Consider the following 19750-nt stretch of genomic DNA (forward strand, 5'->3'; position numbering starts at 1 on the left):
TTCACCCTTTTCCCCCCATTTTCCACTTTTTTCCTGTAATTCTCAAATCGTTCTGTCACTTTTTGGCCATATTTGTTTTCTCTCTCCGTCCGTCCCCGAAACCGAATCAAGTTTTCATTGAATCAAAGAACAACAACAAAACAATGTGATTTTCTCTCCTGTCTCACCCCCCCCCCCGATTTTTTTGCAGATTTCTAAAAAATAGTGTATTATTGGATATTTAAGATTAATTTGTAGTAAGTACAGATCAGTCACGTGTATATTATAAAGTGAATACTTGTTTGCAGTGTTTCGACTATTCAAAGTAGTATTCCAGCTTCATCTATTTGTTATTGTGTCGGGCTAGACGGGTTAAAAAATTCCTATGCACTCGGCCTTTAGAGGGGCAAAAAATTGGCTATAATTGCTTAAAATTGCTTAAAATCCCCTAAAACCACTCCGAAAATCTCAAAACCCGGTGCTGGTGGCAATGTCCACGATCTGAGGGAGGGGAAAGGTCACTAAGCGTTTTGAAAATTTTGAAAATACCGTATCTCAGGCTGAAAATGTGCTAAATTGTTGGTTTTTATGTTTAAATGACTGAAATTCTATTTTCACAGAAAAATTGTTCTTTTCAAGACTATTTTTCCATTTTATAGCTGTTTCTACAGTACCTGACAAAAAAGTATGAAGTTTGGCTGTTTTCAATAGAAAATGGCCAACTTTGAGAGTGTGCCATAGTAATTCTGATTGTCACCACGAAAATTTTTAATGGATCATATAGATTGAATATAGAGCTCCATTTTTGTACTTGACAACTTTTTTGTACGGACACTCCCTAGCAAGTTACATATCGTCAAAATAATTTTTTCCTCAAATCGACCAATTTCAGTGCAAAATAGAGTGATTTTTGAGCTGTCGTCTAAAAATGACCATAACTGTCTAGGGAGTGTCCGTACAAAAAAGTTGTCAACTACAAAAATGGAGTTCTACGTTCAATCTATATGATCCATTAAAAATTTTCTTAGTGTGACAATCAGAATTACTATGGCACCCTCTCAAAGTTGGTCATTTTCCACTGAAAACAGCCAAAGTTCATACCTTTTTGTCCGGTACTGTATATTAGAAAAACGCACTAGGAGTTTAGAAAAACATGAATAACTTTTTCCAGAGGTGGATTCTGCAAAAACGGAACACAAATTTGGAATCAGCGCTAAATTTGCAATAAGATAGCATTTGTATTCCCTAGTCAGTTCAATATTTGAAATTTTCGTAAAACCTGTGCGCACTAAACGGTGTCTGTTCACAGCGGTATATCTCGGTTCCCAAAGAGAATACCAAATTGCTGCTAACTGAAAAAATATAGCTTAGTATTCGTAGAATATTTTTTCAGTTAAAAACATTTTTATATCTCTAAAGACAGCGGAGATAGGATGCTCCAAACAATTTCTAGCTGGGCGCCTCTTTTACAGGTTTTACGGTATACAGTACTAACCATAAAGAATGCGACACTTCAGATTTTAGTTGAAAATGGTCAACTTTGTGACTGTGACACGGCCTCCCTGATAGTCTCACAATATTGATTGTTTATGGAGTGTATAGATCACAAGTAGAGCTTCATTTTTGTAGTTGACAACTTTTTTGTACGGGCACTCCCTAGAGAGTTATCAATCGTCTAAGAAATATCTCGCAATTGTTGCCCTTTTTCAGTGCTAAAAAAAGCGATTTTTGAGCTGTTTTCATTGACTACCCATAACTTCTTAGGATGTGCTCGTACAAAAAAGTTGTCAACTACAAGAATGAAGTTCTATCTGTGATCTATACACTCCATAAACAATCAGTATTGTGAGACTATCAGGAAGACCGTGCCAGACTCTCAAAGTTGACCATTTTCAACTAAAAACTGCAAGTGTCGCATTCTTTATGGCCAGTACTGTATATACATGTTCTTTGTCCGATCCTTCCAGTCATGTCAGATTTTCTTCTGAAACTTCACAAACTGTTCAAAGTAGCCCCCCAATTCTCGAATTGACCTTCCGATTAAAAAATTTCCATTTTTTACCCAACAAAAACCCATCTAAACAAACAAATTGCCTATTTTCAAGAATCGAACCTAAAATGACCTCTCTCAAATTCAATTCGATTCTTTTCTCCCTTCATTTTAAATACAAATTGACCATGTCTCGCGCGGAAAAATGAAAATTGCAAATTATTCGGATGTCCTTCACGTTCTTCAAGCGGAAACCCCCCACTTTTACTATCCAATTCGAATTTTCACCGAATCAAAAAATGCGTTTTCGTGGAACTGGTTCGTTCTATGGTCATAGCACGCCATTTTTTTGGGGTCAACAATATAAAAAAGAAATAGAAAAAAAGGCGGCGAGAAGATGAGAGAGAAAGAGTGAAATCAAAGGTGTATGTACTAATGTGATGTAATTACAGTTCTTGGATAATTGAGAAGTTTTTTTCTGTTTTGATCGGAAATCAGGAGGCTGGCGTGCGGCTGGCGCGCATGTAGTTCACGTGTAAAAAATTCTTGGATTATGATGATTCTCCAACTTTATATTCTCCAACTTTAAAACGCGTTAAACGCGCGCCAGACACGATATTTGAGAAATTTTGACTGGCGCACCTTTGACGCGTTTGCAAATCTCACGCGAATAAATGCGTCAACGGCGCCCCAGACACCCAAGCATGTGAAAATTCATCGATTTTGATGGGTTTTGAGCAAAATCGATTAAAACATTTGCTACCAAACCTCATTTTTCAACTTAAAAACTTTAAAAATTGCCTAAAATTGGTAGAAATTGACTCAAAATCCTGTTTTTGATTCATTTTCTACCGATTTTCTCCGGTTTTTTGCATAAAATATATATCTAAATCCGTATTTTCCATCTGAAAACTTTAAAAATCGCCTAAATTCAATAAAAACTGACTCAAAATCCTGTTTTTCCCATTTTGATTCCCACTCTTCAGAAATTGTCCATTTTCAAAAAGTTTTTGTTTCAGATCTTTAAACCCCTAATCACCGTATGTTGACATTAGGGGAAGTTGACACTTTCAATTCCAATATTGAATGTAAAAAGTCAACGGTCAACACTACGAATGATAAAGTTTTTTTTTCTTCTGGTTTCAACAATTTTCGTAAACACAAGGAACTGATTCGAGACGGACGGGAAGTGGTTTTCATTTTCATTTTCTAATCTATGTATGTGGTACACAACAATTGTGTCAGTAGACTAATTGTATTAATAACATAAGTAATTAATTATCTCTGGGAAATACCGATAAAGAAATAAAAACAACCCGGAAATTAAATGTGTGTGTGTTATCACTGACCTGATTTTCAAAGAATGGTTATGGCCACTAGGAACCTTAAGCAGGAAGAGATAAAGAACGAAACCAGGAAAAAAATGTGGTCGAAGTTTGCCAAGGCGCCAAAATTTAAAATTGAAGTTTTTCCGAAATTTGTATTTTCACCGCGAAGAAGTCAAATTTTCGACTATGATTCAAAAGTCAACCTTGTTCCAGATTTTTTCATCGCTATCCCAGAAAAAGCTGTTCAAAAAGCAGAAAAATAATTCCACATTATTTCAGACTCAAAATTTTTCAGACAATTTCATGCTGGCTTCAATCCAAAGATCGTCATCAGACAGTACCACCCGCCTAACCTTGCACTCAATCGTCCTTCAGGCACCTCTCGAAAACTTTCAGTTTCATCTACTTGACCGTTTGCCCTTCTTCAGAACTTCAAACACGCACTTTTCTGTTAAAATAGTGTAACATAACATACACAAGCAATAATGACCAGGAGTACAATTCCATTGTCCGCGCAGGCAACCTTTTGTCTTTTTTCTCTCTCTGGAAAACACAAAAAACGGTATCTTCTCTCTTTTGGTTCGATCGGGTATCGCCACTTTACACTGTATGTTCCAAAATGATAAGGATGAAAGAAAGAAAATGGAATAGAGAGATACTGTTATCGTATTATATGGAAACGACACGAACTGAACAACCCAAACCGATGATTGATCTGATCTAAAGTCACTCTCCACTACTTCGGCAAACTGTTTTCAACGTCATCGAGATGAGATAGCTACTTTGACCTGAATCAAACCAAAATTAATTGAAAGAGAGAAAAATGAATCATGCGTTTGGTTAAGAAGGCGATGTTATGAGATATCGAGCTAAAATTGAAACCAAAGAAATTGAAACCAAAAAGTGAATTTTCAGCTTTCCGGAGGTGTAACTCTCTTCAAACTGAGTTTTATGAGCTGAAAAATATACCAAAATGTAGATCTCAACGAGTTCTATATCTGTGATCTACATCGGGCCGGTTTTCAAGATTTCGTTCTAGTTGGTTCCAGAAGTCTCTGTTTTTCAACTTACATTTAGTATTTCTTTTTCTAAATAGGTCTTTGCCTATATTTCTTTTTGCAGGTAAAAAAAATTAAGCCTACACTCTTGACAATGGTCAAAATACCAAAATATCGAGATAATTTTACCACTATTCGATGCACTATATATCCAAATGCAATATCGAATACCGATATCAAAATACCACTTGTACTAATAATAAAATCATCGAGTCTGGGCCACCCAAGAAGTCTATTCCACTCTAGAATACCAAAAATCTATTCTATCCCGGTCCGTGGCACATTAACTGTCTGCCATTTGGCCCAAAGTAGGTAAAGGATATAGAGCTCGCTGAGATCTACATTTTGGTGTATTTTTCAGCCGATAATATTGGGTTTTAAGCGAGTTACTTGCTTTGCAATTATGGAATCAGCGGATACAGACAAGCTTCGAATATCTTTGAGAAAAACCGATATATATATATATGAAAAATATCATTTGAATTCAAAGCCATGCCAAAGACTTGTACTATCTCAGCTCTTTGTAAGCCATTTCTGAACACCGGGTTGTTTTATAAGAAGAATAAATAACTAGGGAAATTCACCAAGTTACCGTGGGATTATGGAACGTTCCTTAATTCATTGAAAAGCTGAAAAAACGCTGATTTCAAATATATATTCAGTTTTTGCCCTCGACGACTGGTAGTCAAGAAAAACAAGACCAAAATTTGTGGTGTAAATGTCAGCTATCCAAACTTTGATCTCGTTTTTCTGAAATGTCAAACCTTGAGGGCAAAAACTGAATATATATTTGGAATCAGTGTGATTTCAGCTTTCCAATGATATATAACACATCTCATGTCTTCAAACTGTCTCCATGACCTTCACTAGTAAGATTAGCTACTCCAATAAACAACTCAAACCATTCCACAAATTCTTAGACCCAAACCACAAAAACCCAATCATCTTTGATGTTCTAGGATTTGGCTACCACATACATCATCACTCTTGCAATTAACCTGCCATCAACATAATGAGATTGTATTCTTCCGTTTTTGACCACTACGAAAAGTCGACGACAGCGAAAAAGAATGTGACCATGAATTTCTAAACGTTCCGAGGCAATTGTCAACACACACACAGTCTCACTGTCTGATCTCTATTTCGTCCACAAAAAGAGAGAAAGAACCGAATCGTTTTTTGGAATCTTCTCGAACTTATCACATCTCTCTCAATGTATGCGTCTCCTGGCTGTCTCCACCGGACAAAAAAACCGAAGAGAGGGGGCGGAGCTTGACGTACGAGTACGGTTTAGTACTCGGGGTCTGCTGGAATCGCCCTCTTCTCGACGAAATACAATTGACGAGACGTAAAGGTCACTCTCGACGCTTCACACACTATTTCCTCTCTACCTGCTTTCCATGATGAACTTGGGTTTGGGTATAAATGCTACTCGCTTCGCCGGGTATAGACACTGTCGAGTCGCCTCTTTAGCGTCCATCAGCCAACAAAACCATGAAGGTGTTTGTATTCCTTTCCATCATTGCCCTCGCTTCTTCACGCTACGGTTAGTTTTAGGCCTTTTTGTATTCTCTGGAAATTTATAAGTTTTTCAATATTACAGTGGTGAAGAGAAACGCCTATGGAGATGAGCAAGTAACCCCAGCTCCAGCTGCTCCGGCCGCTTCTGAGGCACCAGTCGAGCAAGCTCCAGTTGCCGTTCCAGCACCAGCACCAGCCGCCGCTCCAGCTCCAGACTGTGGAGCCGCCGCCGCTGCCCCAGCTGCTCCAGCCGCCACCGACTCCGGATATAGAAACAAGAGAAATGCCTACGGAGATGAACAAGTGACTCCAGCCCCAGCAGCTCCAGCCGCTTCTGAGGCACCAGTCGAGCAAGCCCCAGTAGCTGTTCCAGCACCAGCCCCAGCTGCCGCTCCAGCTCCAGATTGTGGATCTGCTGCCCCAGCCGCCCCAGCTCCAGCCGCCACTGACTCCGGATACCGCAGCAAGAGAAACGCCTATGGAGATGAGCAAGTGACCCCAGCTCCAGCTGCCCCAGCCGCTTCTGAGGCTCCAGTGGAACAAGCCCCAGTAGCTGTTCCAGCACCAGCCGCCGCTCCAGCTCCAGATTGTGGAGCCGCTGCCGCTGCCCCAGCTCCAGCCGCCGACTCCGGATACAGAAGCAAGAGAAACGCCTATGGAGATGAGCAAGTGACCCCAGCTCCAGCTGCCCCAGCTGCCTCAGAAGCCCCAGTAGAACAAGCTCCAGTAGCTGTTCCAGCACCAGCACCAGCCGCTGCTCCAGCCCCAGATTGCGGAGCCGCCGCCGCTGCTCCAGCTCCAGCCGCCACCGACTCTGGTTACAGAAGCAAGAGAAACGCCTACGGAGATGAGCAAGTGACCCCAGCTCCAGCCGCCCCAGCCGCCTCTGAGGCTCCAGTCGAGCAAGCACCAGTTGCTGTCCCAGCCCCAGCTCCAGCCGCTGCTCCAGCACCAGACTGTGGATCTGCTGCCCCAGCCCCAGCCGCCCCAGCCGCCACTGATTCCGGTTACAGAAGCAAGAGAAATGCCTATGGAGACGAGCAAGTCACTCCAGCTCCAGCTGCCCCAGCTGCCTCAGAAGCCCCAGTCGAGCAAGCTCCAGTCGCTGTCCCAGCACCAGCTGCTGCTCCAGCTCCAACCCCAGACTGTGGATCCGCCGCTCCAGCTCCAGCCGCCCCAGCCGCCACTGATTCTGGATACCGCAGCAAGAGAAACGCATACGGAGACGAGCAAGTCACTCCAGCCCCAGCTGCCCCAGCAGCCTCCGAGGCTCCAGTCGAGCAGGCCCCAGTTGCTGTCCCAGCACCAGCACCAGCCGCCGCTCCAGCTCCAGACTGTGGATCCGCTGCACCAGCTGCTCCAGCTCCAGCCGCCGCCTCTGGATACAGAAATAAGAGAAACGCCTATGGAGATGAGCAAGTCACTCCAGCCCCAGCTGCCCCAGCTGCCTCAGAAGCCCCAGTCGAGCAAGCTCCAGTCGCCGTCCCAGCCCCAGCTCCAGCCGCTGCTCCAGCCCCAGACTGTGGATCTGCTGCCCCAGCTGCTCCAGCTGCTCCAGCCGCCACCGACTCTGGTTACAGAAGCAAGAGAAACGCCTATGGAGATGAGCAAGTGACCCCAGCTCCAGCCGCCCCAGCCGCCTCTGAGGCACCAGTCGAGCAAGCCCCAGTCGCCGTCCCAGCACCAGCCCCAGCCGCTGCTCCAGCCCCAGACTGTGGATCTGCTGCCCCAGCTGCTCCAGCTCCAGCCGCCACCGACTCCGGATACAGATCTTAAACCTTTTCACTCGCCGATTTCCCAAATCTCAGCAAACTGCCAGTCACACATTTTTCAATTCAGGAAACTAATAATTTGAGTAGTAGATGTATACTTTATAACTTCTCTTCTTCAAGACAATAAAAACATTAAAAATTTACTGTTGTTGCTATTAAATCACATGAAACCGTACGCGTATTTCTTTTCGAAATTGCTAAATGTGTTTGGCAAAAAGTTGAAAACCGGTTTCATTAGCCGATTGATGTATAGTGAATTGGATACGGCAACAGTCTGTTTTTTTGATATCAAAAAGACTGTACACGCTTTGAAAACGTTTTCAAAAGGAATTGACGGTATGCAGGTGTTTGAATGATAAGTGCAATTGTTCCAGGTATTGGAGCAGCAACGAATATGTTGTAGATTAGCATAGTGATATCTGAAAACAAGGGAATACGGAAATGACTCAACGAACATTTACTAAGGTTTTGAGTGGAGACAAATGTTATCTGATGTCATATTTTGCGCTGATTCCGAATTTGTATTTTGTTTTTTCTGAGTCCGTCTGTGAAAAAAGTTATTCAGGTTTTTAGTGAGTTAAATAGAAGACTGCCAAGGGTTTGGCAATATACAGTTTGATTTTAAATTTTTGTTTACATTTACTCAAAATTTCAGAAAAAGAGATTCCTCAATAAAAATTTAAACTGGAAAATTTTTTAAATGTTTTTGGTTTCTAAAAACACTAGTGAGTTGTCTACTTTTAAAACAGCTAGAAAATGCAAAAAATGGTTTTTAAAAAGGACAATTTTGAGACCTGTGAAAATGCACCGCTCACACTTACTGGGAGCACGTACTGGGAGCTCACTAAAACCTGAATAACTTTTTTCACTGACGGCATCTGCAAAAACGGAATACAGATTCAGAATCAGCGCAAAATTCGCTAAGAGATAACTTTTTTCTCCACGGAAAACTTCATCCTTTGCGTACATCATTCCCAAGTTTGCAAAACTTACTTATTGAGTTATACTCAGGCGTCACAAAATAAAGACAGCAAGTCAGAAGTGGATAAAATATGAAAGTAATTAGTTTTATTATAATCTGCAATTAATGAAATTTAGGATTCTACTACTTTTACGCCTCAAAAAACTCACTTGTTGAATAATATCTTTCAGCACTTTCAGATGGTATTTTTGGACCGTTGCACTCATCGAATTCACTCGATTTCGAACTTCCAAAAATATCAATATACTGAGCGTAATGTAGCACTGAAATTTTTCATTTGTTTCATTTCAGTTAAAGATTTGACCGATTTAGCAACACTACCGTGATTAGACCACCTGAGATAGCGATGCAACTGAATATACTGACCCGCATGGTTTTCTTGTCGGCAAATATCAATAGACTATTTTGTTTTGGAACTGATGCATATTTTGGGTATCTCTAAACACGAATTTGTTGAAAGGGTACTGAGAAAGACGCGGGACTTGCTTGAAAGTCAATATTATCGGCTGGAAAATATACCAAAACGTAGATCTCGGCGAGTTGTGACCTACTATGACCCGGGAAAAGTTGAAAAACGCAAAAACTACCAAAAAATCCATTCTAGGCCCGCCCCCGGCAGATTAGTGACAGACTTGTCACGGAACGGGCCGGGCCATTTATGAAATTTTCGATATTAAATAAAAAGTTTTTGTTGGGTCTAAAGTAGCGCATCTTTTTCTTTTCCTCGTTTTCCTCTGCGCCTAATCGCTTTTTAGAGGGAATTCAAAAAAGCTTCAATTTCAAGAGTTTAAATCTCCCTCCTAAAAATTCGCAGGTCTTGCACCGATTAGGCGCAGAGGAAAACGAGGAAAAGGCTACTTTGGACGCAGCATTAGTTTTCAACAAAAAAACATTCTACTTTTTTTTGTAAAACAATATAAAAATTCTAATTTTCTAATTTTTGTACTATGACCTGGCCCAGTTTGTTGCAAGTCTGATGCTCGTTAATGTGCCGGTAGTCGAGCTAGAATGCATTTTTTGGCAATTTTTCCTGGCTAACGGCACATTAACAACTAACCATCCGATCCGTTTTATATCAGTGACATAGAACTCGCCGAGATCTACATTTTGGTATATTTTTCAGCTCAAAATATTGAGTTTTAAGTGAATTACGCAAGTTAGACTCACATAAGCAATATACGACTCATTTATTTCTGCAGGTTTTCTCAAAATTTCGAGCATATAGATGACTGTAACAATGCATGCAATATATGAAATGATGCTTGTTATCCAGTACGTTCTGGACGATATCTGGAAATATTATGCCATTATTTAAGGCTCCCCGTATCTCGTAACGTACATCTAGCCGTGATTTTCTCCTGACTACCATTCGAAAGCGAACAACCAATGTTCCATAGAGAGACCACAGGAAACTGACAATTAGTAGAACCCAAATTTGCTGAAGTTTTGAAAAAATATTAGCTCGTCACAGTTCTTACAATTGCGCTCCACCGAAGTCCACTTTTTCTGTGAGTCTCTCAATTTCGTACTTATTGGTTTCGATAGAGCGCGGTTGTAAGAAGCGTGCCGTGCTAATAGGTACAATAAAAAAAGACACTTACAATGAGTAGAATCACATCAACCGAATTTTTGAGTACACCGTAAAATATGAATGCAGGAAATGGGAGGAGAGGAACGATACACATTAGGAAGCCCCATTGGAATTGAGCAACGCATAGAAGGATCTGGAAGACGTCAGATTTCGATATTTCAAAAAATTCTAAGACATTTTTATTATTGACGCATATGCTAAAAATCGCCGTGTAGTCCTCTTTCCAGGATTTTCAAAAATTTTTCCAAATCCGGGAAGAGCAAAAATCCGAGTTAGACTAGAAATCTGGGGAAGAAAAGAATCCTGAGAAGGATAAAATCCAAAAAAAAGAATGAAATTTGAGAAAAAACGGAATTTCGGAAAAAAAATCAGAAATTCTAAAATCATTTTTCTTCCCCGAATTTGGAAAATCTGGGGAAGAAAAAAGAAGAACGAAAAAGGATCAACAGACTCAGTGAATTCTGATTCAGCTGGATCATTGAAAACAGAATATAGTGGAAAATCTCTTTTTCGTTCTTCTTTTTTCTTCCCCAGATTTTCAAAATTCGGGGAAGAAAATGGTTTTTTCGGATTTCTGAATTTTTTGGAATTTTTTTCACACACTTTTTTCTCAAATTCTGGTTTTTTCTCTAATTTCAGTATTATTTTTTTCGGATTTTAGTCTTCTCCAGATTCTTTTCTTTCCAGATTTCTAGTCTAACTCGGATTTTGAAAAATATTGAAAATCCTGGAAAGAGTCGTCCGAGAGGACTACACGGAAAATGGAAAATTGGGGTTTCAACCGTGTTTAAGAGGGCTAAAATAAGTGATAATCTCAAAAAATCATGAGAGTCTCTAAAATCAGAAAAAAATCGAATTCGAAAAATGTCGATGCACCATATACCGGTTATTCTCCATAACTCTTCAAGGACCGCCCGTAGAAAAAAGTGGTCAACTACAAAAATGAAGCTCAAGGTGTGATCTTCAACGCTTAACAAATATAAAAAGAATAAAACTCACTCTCGATGAAACAAGTGCCAGTTTATAAGCACTCGTCTCTTTCTTCGATTTAGTAGTAATCAATACAACAGCAATTGAGTTGATAATAACAGAACAAAATGAGATAAACATACCGACAAAAATAGAGAAATCTCTGTTAAGATATTCCAAATTGGTGAATGTCGAGTTTACAAAAGTTAGATTTACATCTATATTCATATAGAATTTCAGGCGCAAAACTCAAAAAAAATTGCTTCTCTACGACATAGACCACTTTGGTGTCATTCAATAATATTTTGCTCCTTCCGCCTTATGTGACGTCGTGAAAAATGAGTGATTTAATATAATAACACGGAATTTCTGTCGTCGAGTTATATGGCTTGTCTAGATTGCATAGGAAAGATAAGTGCATAGGAAATTTTTAAAATTTTTCAAAAATGAATAATTATATAGGAGGAGAGTAGAATGTGACGTGTAGCCTCTAATCCGATAAAATCAAGCCTAACTAGAGAAGGTCATGAAGTCAGTTATAGGGCGTGACCTATATCACTGGAAAGCTGAAATCACGCTGATTCCAAATATATAATCAGTTTTTACCATCGAGGTATGGTATTCGAGAAAAATGTGGTCAAAGTTTGGGAAAGTAGAAAATTATTGGTTCCAAAAACTTTAAAACGTAGTTTATATGAAAAATGATGTCAAGAACTTCAAAATTATATTAATATCATTAAATTTGGTTGAGTTTTCAGAGAGTTAGAAGGATTTGAAAAAAAGCCAAACAATTTTTTTGTTCAAAAAATTTCTCTGAAAAAAGTTAGCCTTGCGCCAAAAACACATTTTTGTGTCTATCTGTCTGTCGGTGTGTACGATTGTCTGAATGTTCAAAAATCCCAAAATTCGGTTTTGTTACAAAGATTTGAAAATTGCAACAAAAAAATGCAAAAATGTTTCTCATGTCACAAAGGTCTATAATAGTCTATAATTTTTGCAAAACTTTGACCCCATTTTTCTGGAATACCAGGGCGTGAAGGCAAAAACTGAATATATATTTGGAATCGTCAAGATTTCAGCTTTCCAATGATATATAACACGTCTCATAACTCCAAACTTGCCACTCCTGACTACAGTGTTTTCGCGGGCCAAAAAGTGTTTTGTAGATCACTTATGCTAACTGACAAAACCTGAAATTATACAAATTTCGATAACTTCCAACTTTTTGATTGCGCTTACAGTAGGCCATGCCACGAGTCTCTGCAATTCAAATAATCTGTACAGTGGAGTACCGTTAACTGTTAGATCCGGATGAATCCACCCACCAACATCATCTTTTCAATGGAAATGACCGGTTCCTTTCCGGTGGAAAACATCACTACAACAATAAGCTCGCTAAGTGAGAGCAAGAAAATAAACAGGCTTTCTTTTGATGGTGAGAGATCATACGACATGAAGAGACACAGACAGTATTATGATCTTGTAGACAAACACATGGGGGAGGAAATGAATGACTTGATGGAAAAAATGGGAATACAAAAGAGCCCTTTATAGTGTCCACTCTCTTGCATTCAGTCGGTTCATTTCTGAGAAATCCGCTGTTTTCAGTATTTCTTGCTGTTTAATAAAAACGCGTCAAAGGCACCCCCGATAATTACTCATTTTCAGCAATATGGCTTCCTCCTCGCTTTCCTATATTCTTATTTTGTCGGTGTTGATGGCGATATGTACTGCAAAGAGCACTTCTGATGGTAAGGGGGTTTTGTTGTACCGTAAAAGCTGTAGCTAAAGTTTGGAGCATCTTATCTCGGTTGTCTTTAAAGATATGAAAATTGTTTCAACTAAAGAAATATTCTATAAATAATAAGCTATATTTTGTCAGTTAACACCTTTTTGATATTTCCTTTGGGAACCGAGATATACCCCTGCAAACAGGCGCCTTCATTTTTGAGATTTTATGGTACTTGCAATCGAGACAAGTCGTAACTCGCTTCAAACTGAATATTATGATCTGAAAAATATACCAAAATCTAGGACTCATCAAGATCTACATTTTGGTATAATTTTCAGCTTATAATATTGAGTTTCAAGCGAGTTACGCGGCCTGTTTCAGCCCGGTTGGCAAATATGGTAGTGGTCAGTTCAGTGCAAAATAATCTACTTTGGCAATACATGAATAGAATATTAAATTAAATTTTTTTACGGGATCAATACTTAAACTTCATTTCTGTAGTTAACACAGGTAACCAAAGTAGGGTATTTTGCATTTTCTCGATTACTGTCATTATGAAAATGAAGCCGATTTCAGCCGATCAGCCGATTAGTGGAGCCTCTGTAATCTCAAATATCCCTTATTTTAAAGAAACGACAAGTTTTTAATCCCAAAAGTTACCTTAAAAAAGGTAAAAACTAAAACAAAAAAGTTTTGTCCGATGGGGGGTCCGAACTCTGGACCACACGCGCAGTGGTACAAAAATCAAAAGCGCCACCGCCTAAGCTACACTGCCGACAATAAAACTACCCACTCGAGACTGTGATAAATGTAGTCACTCCTTCACTTTTTCACCGCTAAAATCTCTCAATAAATTGTAAATTTTCCAGTTGAAATCGTCGGTCCCTGCGTAAACAGCCATTGCCCACATACCTACGAATGTCAGCGGAATGAATGTATCCGTGAGAGACCAAAAGCTCGCCCTGGAACCGTCTCCATCGGACCATGCATCAACACTCAATGTCCAGTTGGACACTTTTGTTTGGGTCAGGAGAACCAGTGCTATCCATCGAAATAATGTTCCTATATTTAATAAATTTCTAAATTTCTTCTTATCGACGAATTCATTGTGTGAATCAGGGAGCTTTTTGGTGGCGTAGAGACCATATAATAGCTGTGGGGAGGGGGGGAGAAGGTTGGAGCAAAAAAGAAAAAAAAATGAAAACAATGTTAGCCGCATGAGAAAGATTAGAGGACGGGACGGGACGGGGAGAATAATGATATAATAAGAAATAAAACAATTTAGTCTTGTCGCTAAATAACAATTAAAACACACAATACTCAAAAAAATTGGAATCGAAAAAATCGGGAATAATACAATTCTTAGTGAAAAAGAACCATCACAATCAGCGGAAAATGGAACACTTGGGTAGGCGGGGGGTGGAAGTAAAAACCCGGGAAAGTTGCGAATAACGGGGATAAAATTAGGGGAAAAAATGAAAAAATTAAACAAAAAAAGGAGAGATTTGGTCATTTTAAAACTAAGATGATGAAGTTGATGATGATGTGGAAGAAGATGTGGAAGAAGAAGAAGTCGCCATTTTAATTGAGTCTAAAAAACGAGAAGTTCCACGTTCGAGACGATTCTTCTGTTCACGGAAAGCGGTGGAAGCACGGATGACAAACGAGTCGATGGATGATCGGATGGTGTTGGAAGATGTTGAACCGGCGGATGCAGAGTTGATTGAGATACATTCGGGCTGAAAATTCTTTTTTGAAAATTGCGGAATAGAAACATATTAGCTCGGCACAGTTGTTACAACTGTGCTCCACCGAAATGCCCTTTTTCTCTTCGTCTCTCAATTTCGCACACTATTTTCTCGTGGTTTCGGTAGAGCGCGGTTGTAAGATCACCTAAAGAAAAAATGGCTGAAATTCTTGAATTTTCCGGATGAAAATTGCCGCAAATCGACATTTTCAGCTGAAAAATAGGAATTGCTCGAAAATCGGGTAATAATCGCTGAAAATTGAGCTTTTCGAAACGAAAAAGAGTTTTCCGGATGAAATTAGAGAAAAATAGGGGAAAATCTCGGAAAATTGGGATTTTCAGATGAAAAATGAGGTTCCGGGTTGAAATTAGTGAAAAGTGACTGAAAATCGGTATTTCGACACGAAATATTGGATTTTCCGGATAAAAATTGTCGAAAATGTAGAAAAATGACCTGAAATCGACATTTCCAGCGAAAAACACGGGATTTCAGGGTCGAATTGATCGAAAAATGGGATTTCCCGGGTTAAATCAGATTAAAAAGTGGAAAAATGACTGAAAATCATCACTTTTCGTGAGAAAATCGATATTTTCAGACAAAAATCCATTCTAGTCCGGCCCGCGGCACACTAACGACTAGTCATCTCAATATATCGTTAGCCTCCGCAAAAATCGCTTAGCCTCAGCAAAATCTCAGTTAGCCTCAGCAAAATCTCAGTTAGCCTCAGTAAAATCTCAGTTAGCCTCAGCAAAATCTCAGTTAGCCTCAGCAAAATCTCAGTTAGCCTCAGCAAAATCTCTTAGCCTCACCAAAAGTAGGTTAGCCTCAGCAAAATCTCAGTTAGCCTCAGCAAAATCTCAGTTAGCCTCAGCAAAATCTCAGTTAGCCTCAGTAAAATCTCAGTTAGCCTCAGCAAAATCTCAGTTAGCCTCAGCAAAATCTCAGTTAGCCTCAGTAAAATCTCAGTTAGCCTCAGCAAAATCTCAGTTAGCCTCAGCAAAATCTCAGTTAGCCTCAGCAAAATCTCAGTTAGCCTCAGAAAAATCTCAGTTAGCCTCAGCAAAATCTCAGTTAGCCTCAGCAAAATCTCAGTTAGCCTCAGTAAAATCACAATTAGCCTCAGCAAAGGTCAGAGCCGCCGAGATCTACATTTTCGTATATTTTTCAGCTCATAAGATTGAGTTTTAAGCGAGATTTCTCTAAAACTTTCCAAACTAACATTCAGAACGCCGCACTGTTGCCAAGATCCTCCGGCCCCATTGGGGCAGGCGGCTCTTCCGGAAAATCCGGCACACTGGTGGCTTGTTGTTCTGGGTTCTCGTCTTCTTCGATTCTAGACGCTGTCATTGGATCCGGTTGATAGTTTGCAATGCTCTGAATCGTCTGCTGATCATTCGACGTTGTCGGTGTGGGCGGGGCGATCAATCGAACATTTCCACTGGAGCCAACGGGAAGTTGTTGTGTAGCTGGAAGATCTTCGAGTCGCGGCTCAGGGATCCCCAGATAGCGACGACAGTAGGCGGCGATGCAGCGGTGCACGAATTGGTATTGATCCTAAAAAATATAATTTTGCAATTTTCAGGTCCAATTAGGGAAGGCCATGGAGTCATAGAAAGTGACCTATATCATTGGAAAGCTGAAATCATGCTGATTCCAAATATGTATTCAATTTTTGCCGTCGATTCGTGGTGTTCGAGAAAAACGAAGTCAAAGTTTGGGAAAACACAAAAAATTTGACCTCGTTTTTCTCGAATACCATACCTCGGGGGCAAAAACTGAATATATATTTAGAATCATCGTTTTCTCAGCTTTCCAATGGTATAGGTCATGTCCCATATATCTTTTTGGGCTCCGAGACATTCAGAAAGTCAAAAAAACCTGATTTTCTCGAGAAAAAAGCTCAAATATCGGAATTTTTCTATGAAAAACACGAAAAAATTTGATTTTTCCAAGCACTAAGCTTGAAAAACTGTTTTTTTTTCCACGAAAAATGCAAAAAAAACCATTTTTCAAGAAAAAAAACCGAATTTTCTTATAAAAAAAAGCTATAAATCGGAGTAATTCTTTGAAAAATGCAAAAAAAACCCTGTTTTCTCAAGAAAAAAGCTCACAAATCTGAATTGTTCCATAAAAAAATGCGAAAAAAAAGTATTCTCCCAAGAAAAAACTTTAAAAAATGGGGTTTTGCCTTGAAAGCCTTATTTTCCCAAGCAACATGGGAATTAGACCCCTATTTTCTCGAATACCTAGCCTGCAGGGTAAAAACTGAATATATATTTGGAATCAGTGTGATTTCAGCTTTCTAATGGTATAGGTCATGTTCCACAACTCCAAACTCCATGACAACTACAACTCACTTGAGTCTGAACCATACTCGACCGCTGCTTCCTCAAAGCGATGACCAATCCGAAAATATCAATATTCGTGAGTGTCTCCGCCTTCATCTGCTCTCGAATATGATTGATCGCAATGATCGTTCCAGTTCTCCCAACACCCGCACTACAATGCACCAGAATCGGGGACCCTGGATTCTCAGAATGCAACGTCTCCATCCTATCAATCATGTTCAACAACTGTTTCTCCCCAGACGGACATCCATGATCTGGCCACTCTCTATAGTGTAACTGATGCACCGTCCGTGTCGTCCCGGTCGTCGTATTCTCCATTTTCAACACTCTCAACAAGTACTCATCGTCATCAAAGTGTTTCTCCTCTTCAATCGTCAAATCGTACTCTCCAAACATCTCGGGTTCGCCGACCTTTTCCGGCCAATATCTTTCACATTTCACCTTATTCAATTCCACTAATTTACAAAGGATAACAATTAATTGGACATTATTCTCGTCAATCATTTTCCACCACTCGTCGAGAGTCGCTGGGAGTGGCGCTTGGGCAGCGATGAAGGTGGTCGTGCTACCTGGGAGTTGGATGATTGAAGCGTTCATGTAACCATCGTAATTATCGTCATCTTCAGACAGTTTCACTCTATTGTGATCATCTGGAAAAAAGAAATTCAATGAAATTAATTAAAAACAGACTTAAATTGCCTCAAACCGAGTTTTATGAGCTGAAAAGTATATCACATACGTTAAAAACCCGGTGATTTTAGCTGAAATTACGAAAATTCGAACTAAAATGACGCAATTTTGCTTAGCCTCAGCAAAATCGCAGTTAGCCTCAGCAAAATCTCAGTTAGCCTCAGCAAAATCTCGGTTAGCCTCAGCAAAAATCGCTTAGCCTCAGCAAAATCTCAGTTAGCCTCAGTAAAATTTCAGTTAGCCTCAGCAAAATCTCAGTTAGCCTCAGCAAAATCTCAGTTAGCCTCAGCAAAATCTCAGTTAGCCTCAGCAAAATCTCTTAGCCTCACCAAAAGTAGGTTAGCCTCAGCAAAAACTAAAAATCAATTTTCATCGGTTTTTTGTTGATTTTTGGTCGAAATCAATCATTTTTCAACGTTTTTAAGCTGAAAATATGTGTTGTAAACCGGAATATTCGCAAATTTCAATTAAAATTGAGAAAAAACTACATTTTTGTATATTTTTCAGCTCATAAAACTCAGTTTAAAGCAGGAAAAAGCCTCAAGTCAAAATCTCACACGGTAAAATGTCTCTATATCTATTTCTGGCGTAATGCTGTGGAGCGAGAGCACAATCTGTCTTGTAATCCGGCTCCATTCTCCACTTGTCTTGTTCAAGGCGAACTTGCTGAAATAACTTCTCTAATTCAGTCAAAAATTCCCTATCTTACGTAGAATCGTTTCTGAAAATCGCCATGAATCAACGTCTCCTCCTCTTTCAGAAAAGCGCGAAGAGCCGATTCCATCGATGGCGTCTCCTCTGTTGGTGCAGTGGCTGGGACAGCCGAAGCCGTTCCAGACGGCATGGAACCGTCTGGAATAGTTGCTGCTCGCTCTTCTTCGCTTTCGAATTGAATGAGGTCGCCGACAGGAACTGAAAAAAGAAAAAAAAATAGTTCTCCCAGTTAGCCTCAGCAAAATCTCAGTTAGCCTCAGCAAAATCTCAGTTAGCCTCAGTAAAATCTCAGTTAGCCTCAGCAAAATCTCAGTTAGCCTCAGCAAAACCTCAGTTAGCCTCAGCAAAACCTCAGTTAGCCTCAGCAAAAGTCGTTTAGTCTCTATTTTCTCTGAGTCTCTCAATTTCGCACACTATTTTCTCGTGTTTTCGGTAGAGCGCGATAGCTCACCTTCTTCTGCTTTCACTACAGGATTCGTCGCTGGAAGTGGCGGTGGTTGTCGGCTGTTCTTCGAGGAATCCACATCTTCCAATGGGGGACCGTCCTCATTTCTGACGGTGCTTTCTGACATTCGCCGTGTTTTCGTTACCTGGAAATTAAGAAAATTAAGATGGCTAAAAGAGTTTTTTTTTTGAACAAATAGCGAAAAAAATCAGCAAGAAAAAAGGCAGAAAATATGCATTTTTTGACTGAAAATAGACAATTTTTGGTCGTTGGAAGTTTCGCGTCACTCGGAAAACCAAAAACTACAATTCTTCTCGAAAAATGAAGAAATTCAATAACAAAACCTAATAATTACAAAACCTGGCCAATTTCTTTTGCAATTTTTCAAAATTTCTTCGAAAATCATTCAAAACTTCGAGAAAATGGCTGAAAATAAGAAAATTCTGGCTGAAAGCAGACAATTTTTGCCTAAAAACAAGCAATTTTTGGCTAAAAATAAGCAATTTTTGGCTAAAAATAAGCAATTTTTGCCTAAAAACAAGCAATTTTTGGCTAAAAATAAGCAATTTTTGGCTAAAAATAAGCAATTTTTGGCTAAAAATAAGCAATTTTCGGCCTTTAGAAAAATTAGCTTAAAAGTCACTCGGAAAACCAAAAAATCACAAAACTTGAGTGATTTCTTCTGCAATTTTTCGAAATTTTGAACATTTTCTTCGGCAATCACTTAACACTTGCAGAAAATCGCCGAAAAAAAGACAGTTTATGTTGAAAAAAAAAGAAAATGACTCATTTCTCGCGCCTCTTCTAATCTTAGAATGTAAACGCGCTATGTCGAAATACGCGGGTTTCAAAAAGAACAAAAAAATGTTGAAATTGAAATAAT

At 39.5% G+C, this 19750-nt stretch overlaps 3 protein-coding genes across 3 annotated transcripts; 2 read left to right on the plus strand and 1 right to left on the minus strand.

Annotated features, from left to right (window-relative positions):
* Positions 1-5849: 5849 nt before the first annotated feature.
* Positions 5850-7652, plus strand: GCK72_016156 (uncharacterized protein; the record flags this gene model as incomplete). Its single annotated transcript, XM_003091258.2, has 2 exons — positions 5850-5901; positions 5959-7652. The coding sequence occupies 2 exons, from the start codon at positions 5850-5852 to the stop codon at positions 7650-7652; spliced, it is 1746 nt and encodes a 581-aa protein (XP_003091306.2).
* A 5210-nt stretch (positions 7653-12862) lies between these two features.
* GCK72_016157 (uncharacterized protein) lies at positions 12863-13979 on the plus strand (the record flags this gene model as incomplete). The annotated part of the gene is made up of 2 exons (XM_053731357.1): positions 12863-12941; positions 13792-13979. The coding sequence occupies 2 exons, from the start codon at positions 12863-12865 to the stop codon at positions 13977-13979; spliced, it is 267 nt and encodes an 88-aa protein (XP_053586129.1).
* A 1912-nt stretch (positions 13980-15891) lies between these two features.
* Positions 15892-18994, minus strand: GCK72_016158 (uncharacterized protein; the record flags this gene model as incomplete). The annotated part of the gene is made up of 5 exons (XM_003094118.2): positions 15892-16224; positions 17028-17668; positions 18266-18374; positions 18418-18620; positions 18874-18994. The coding sequence occupies 5 exons, from the start codon at positions 18992-18994 to the stop codon at positions 15892-15894; spliced, it is 1407 nt and encodes a 468-aa protein (XP_003094166.2).
* Between the last annotated feature and the right edge of the window lie 756 nt (positions 18995-19750).

Source organism: Caenorhabditis remanei, chromosome IV, assembly GCF_010183535.1.
Source record: "Caenorhabditis remanei strain PX506 chromosome IV, whole genome shotgun sequence".
Lineage (NCBI taxonomy): Eukaryota > Metazoa > Nematoda > Chromadorea > Rhabditida > Rhabditidae > Caenorhabditis > Caenorhabditis remanei.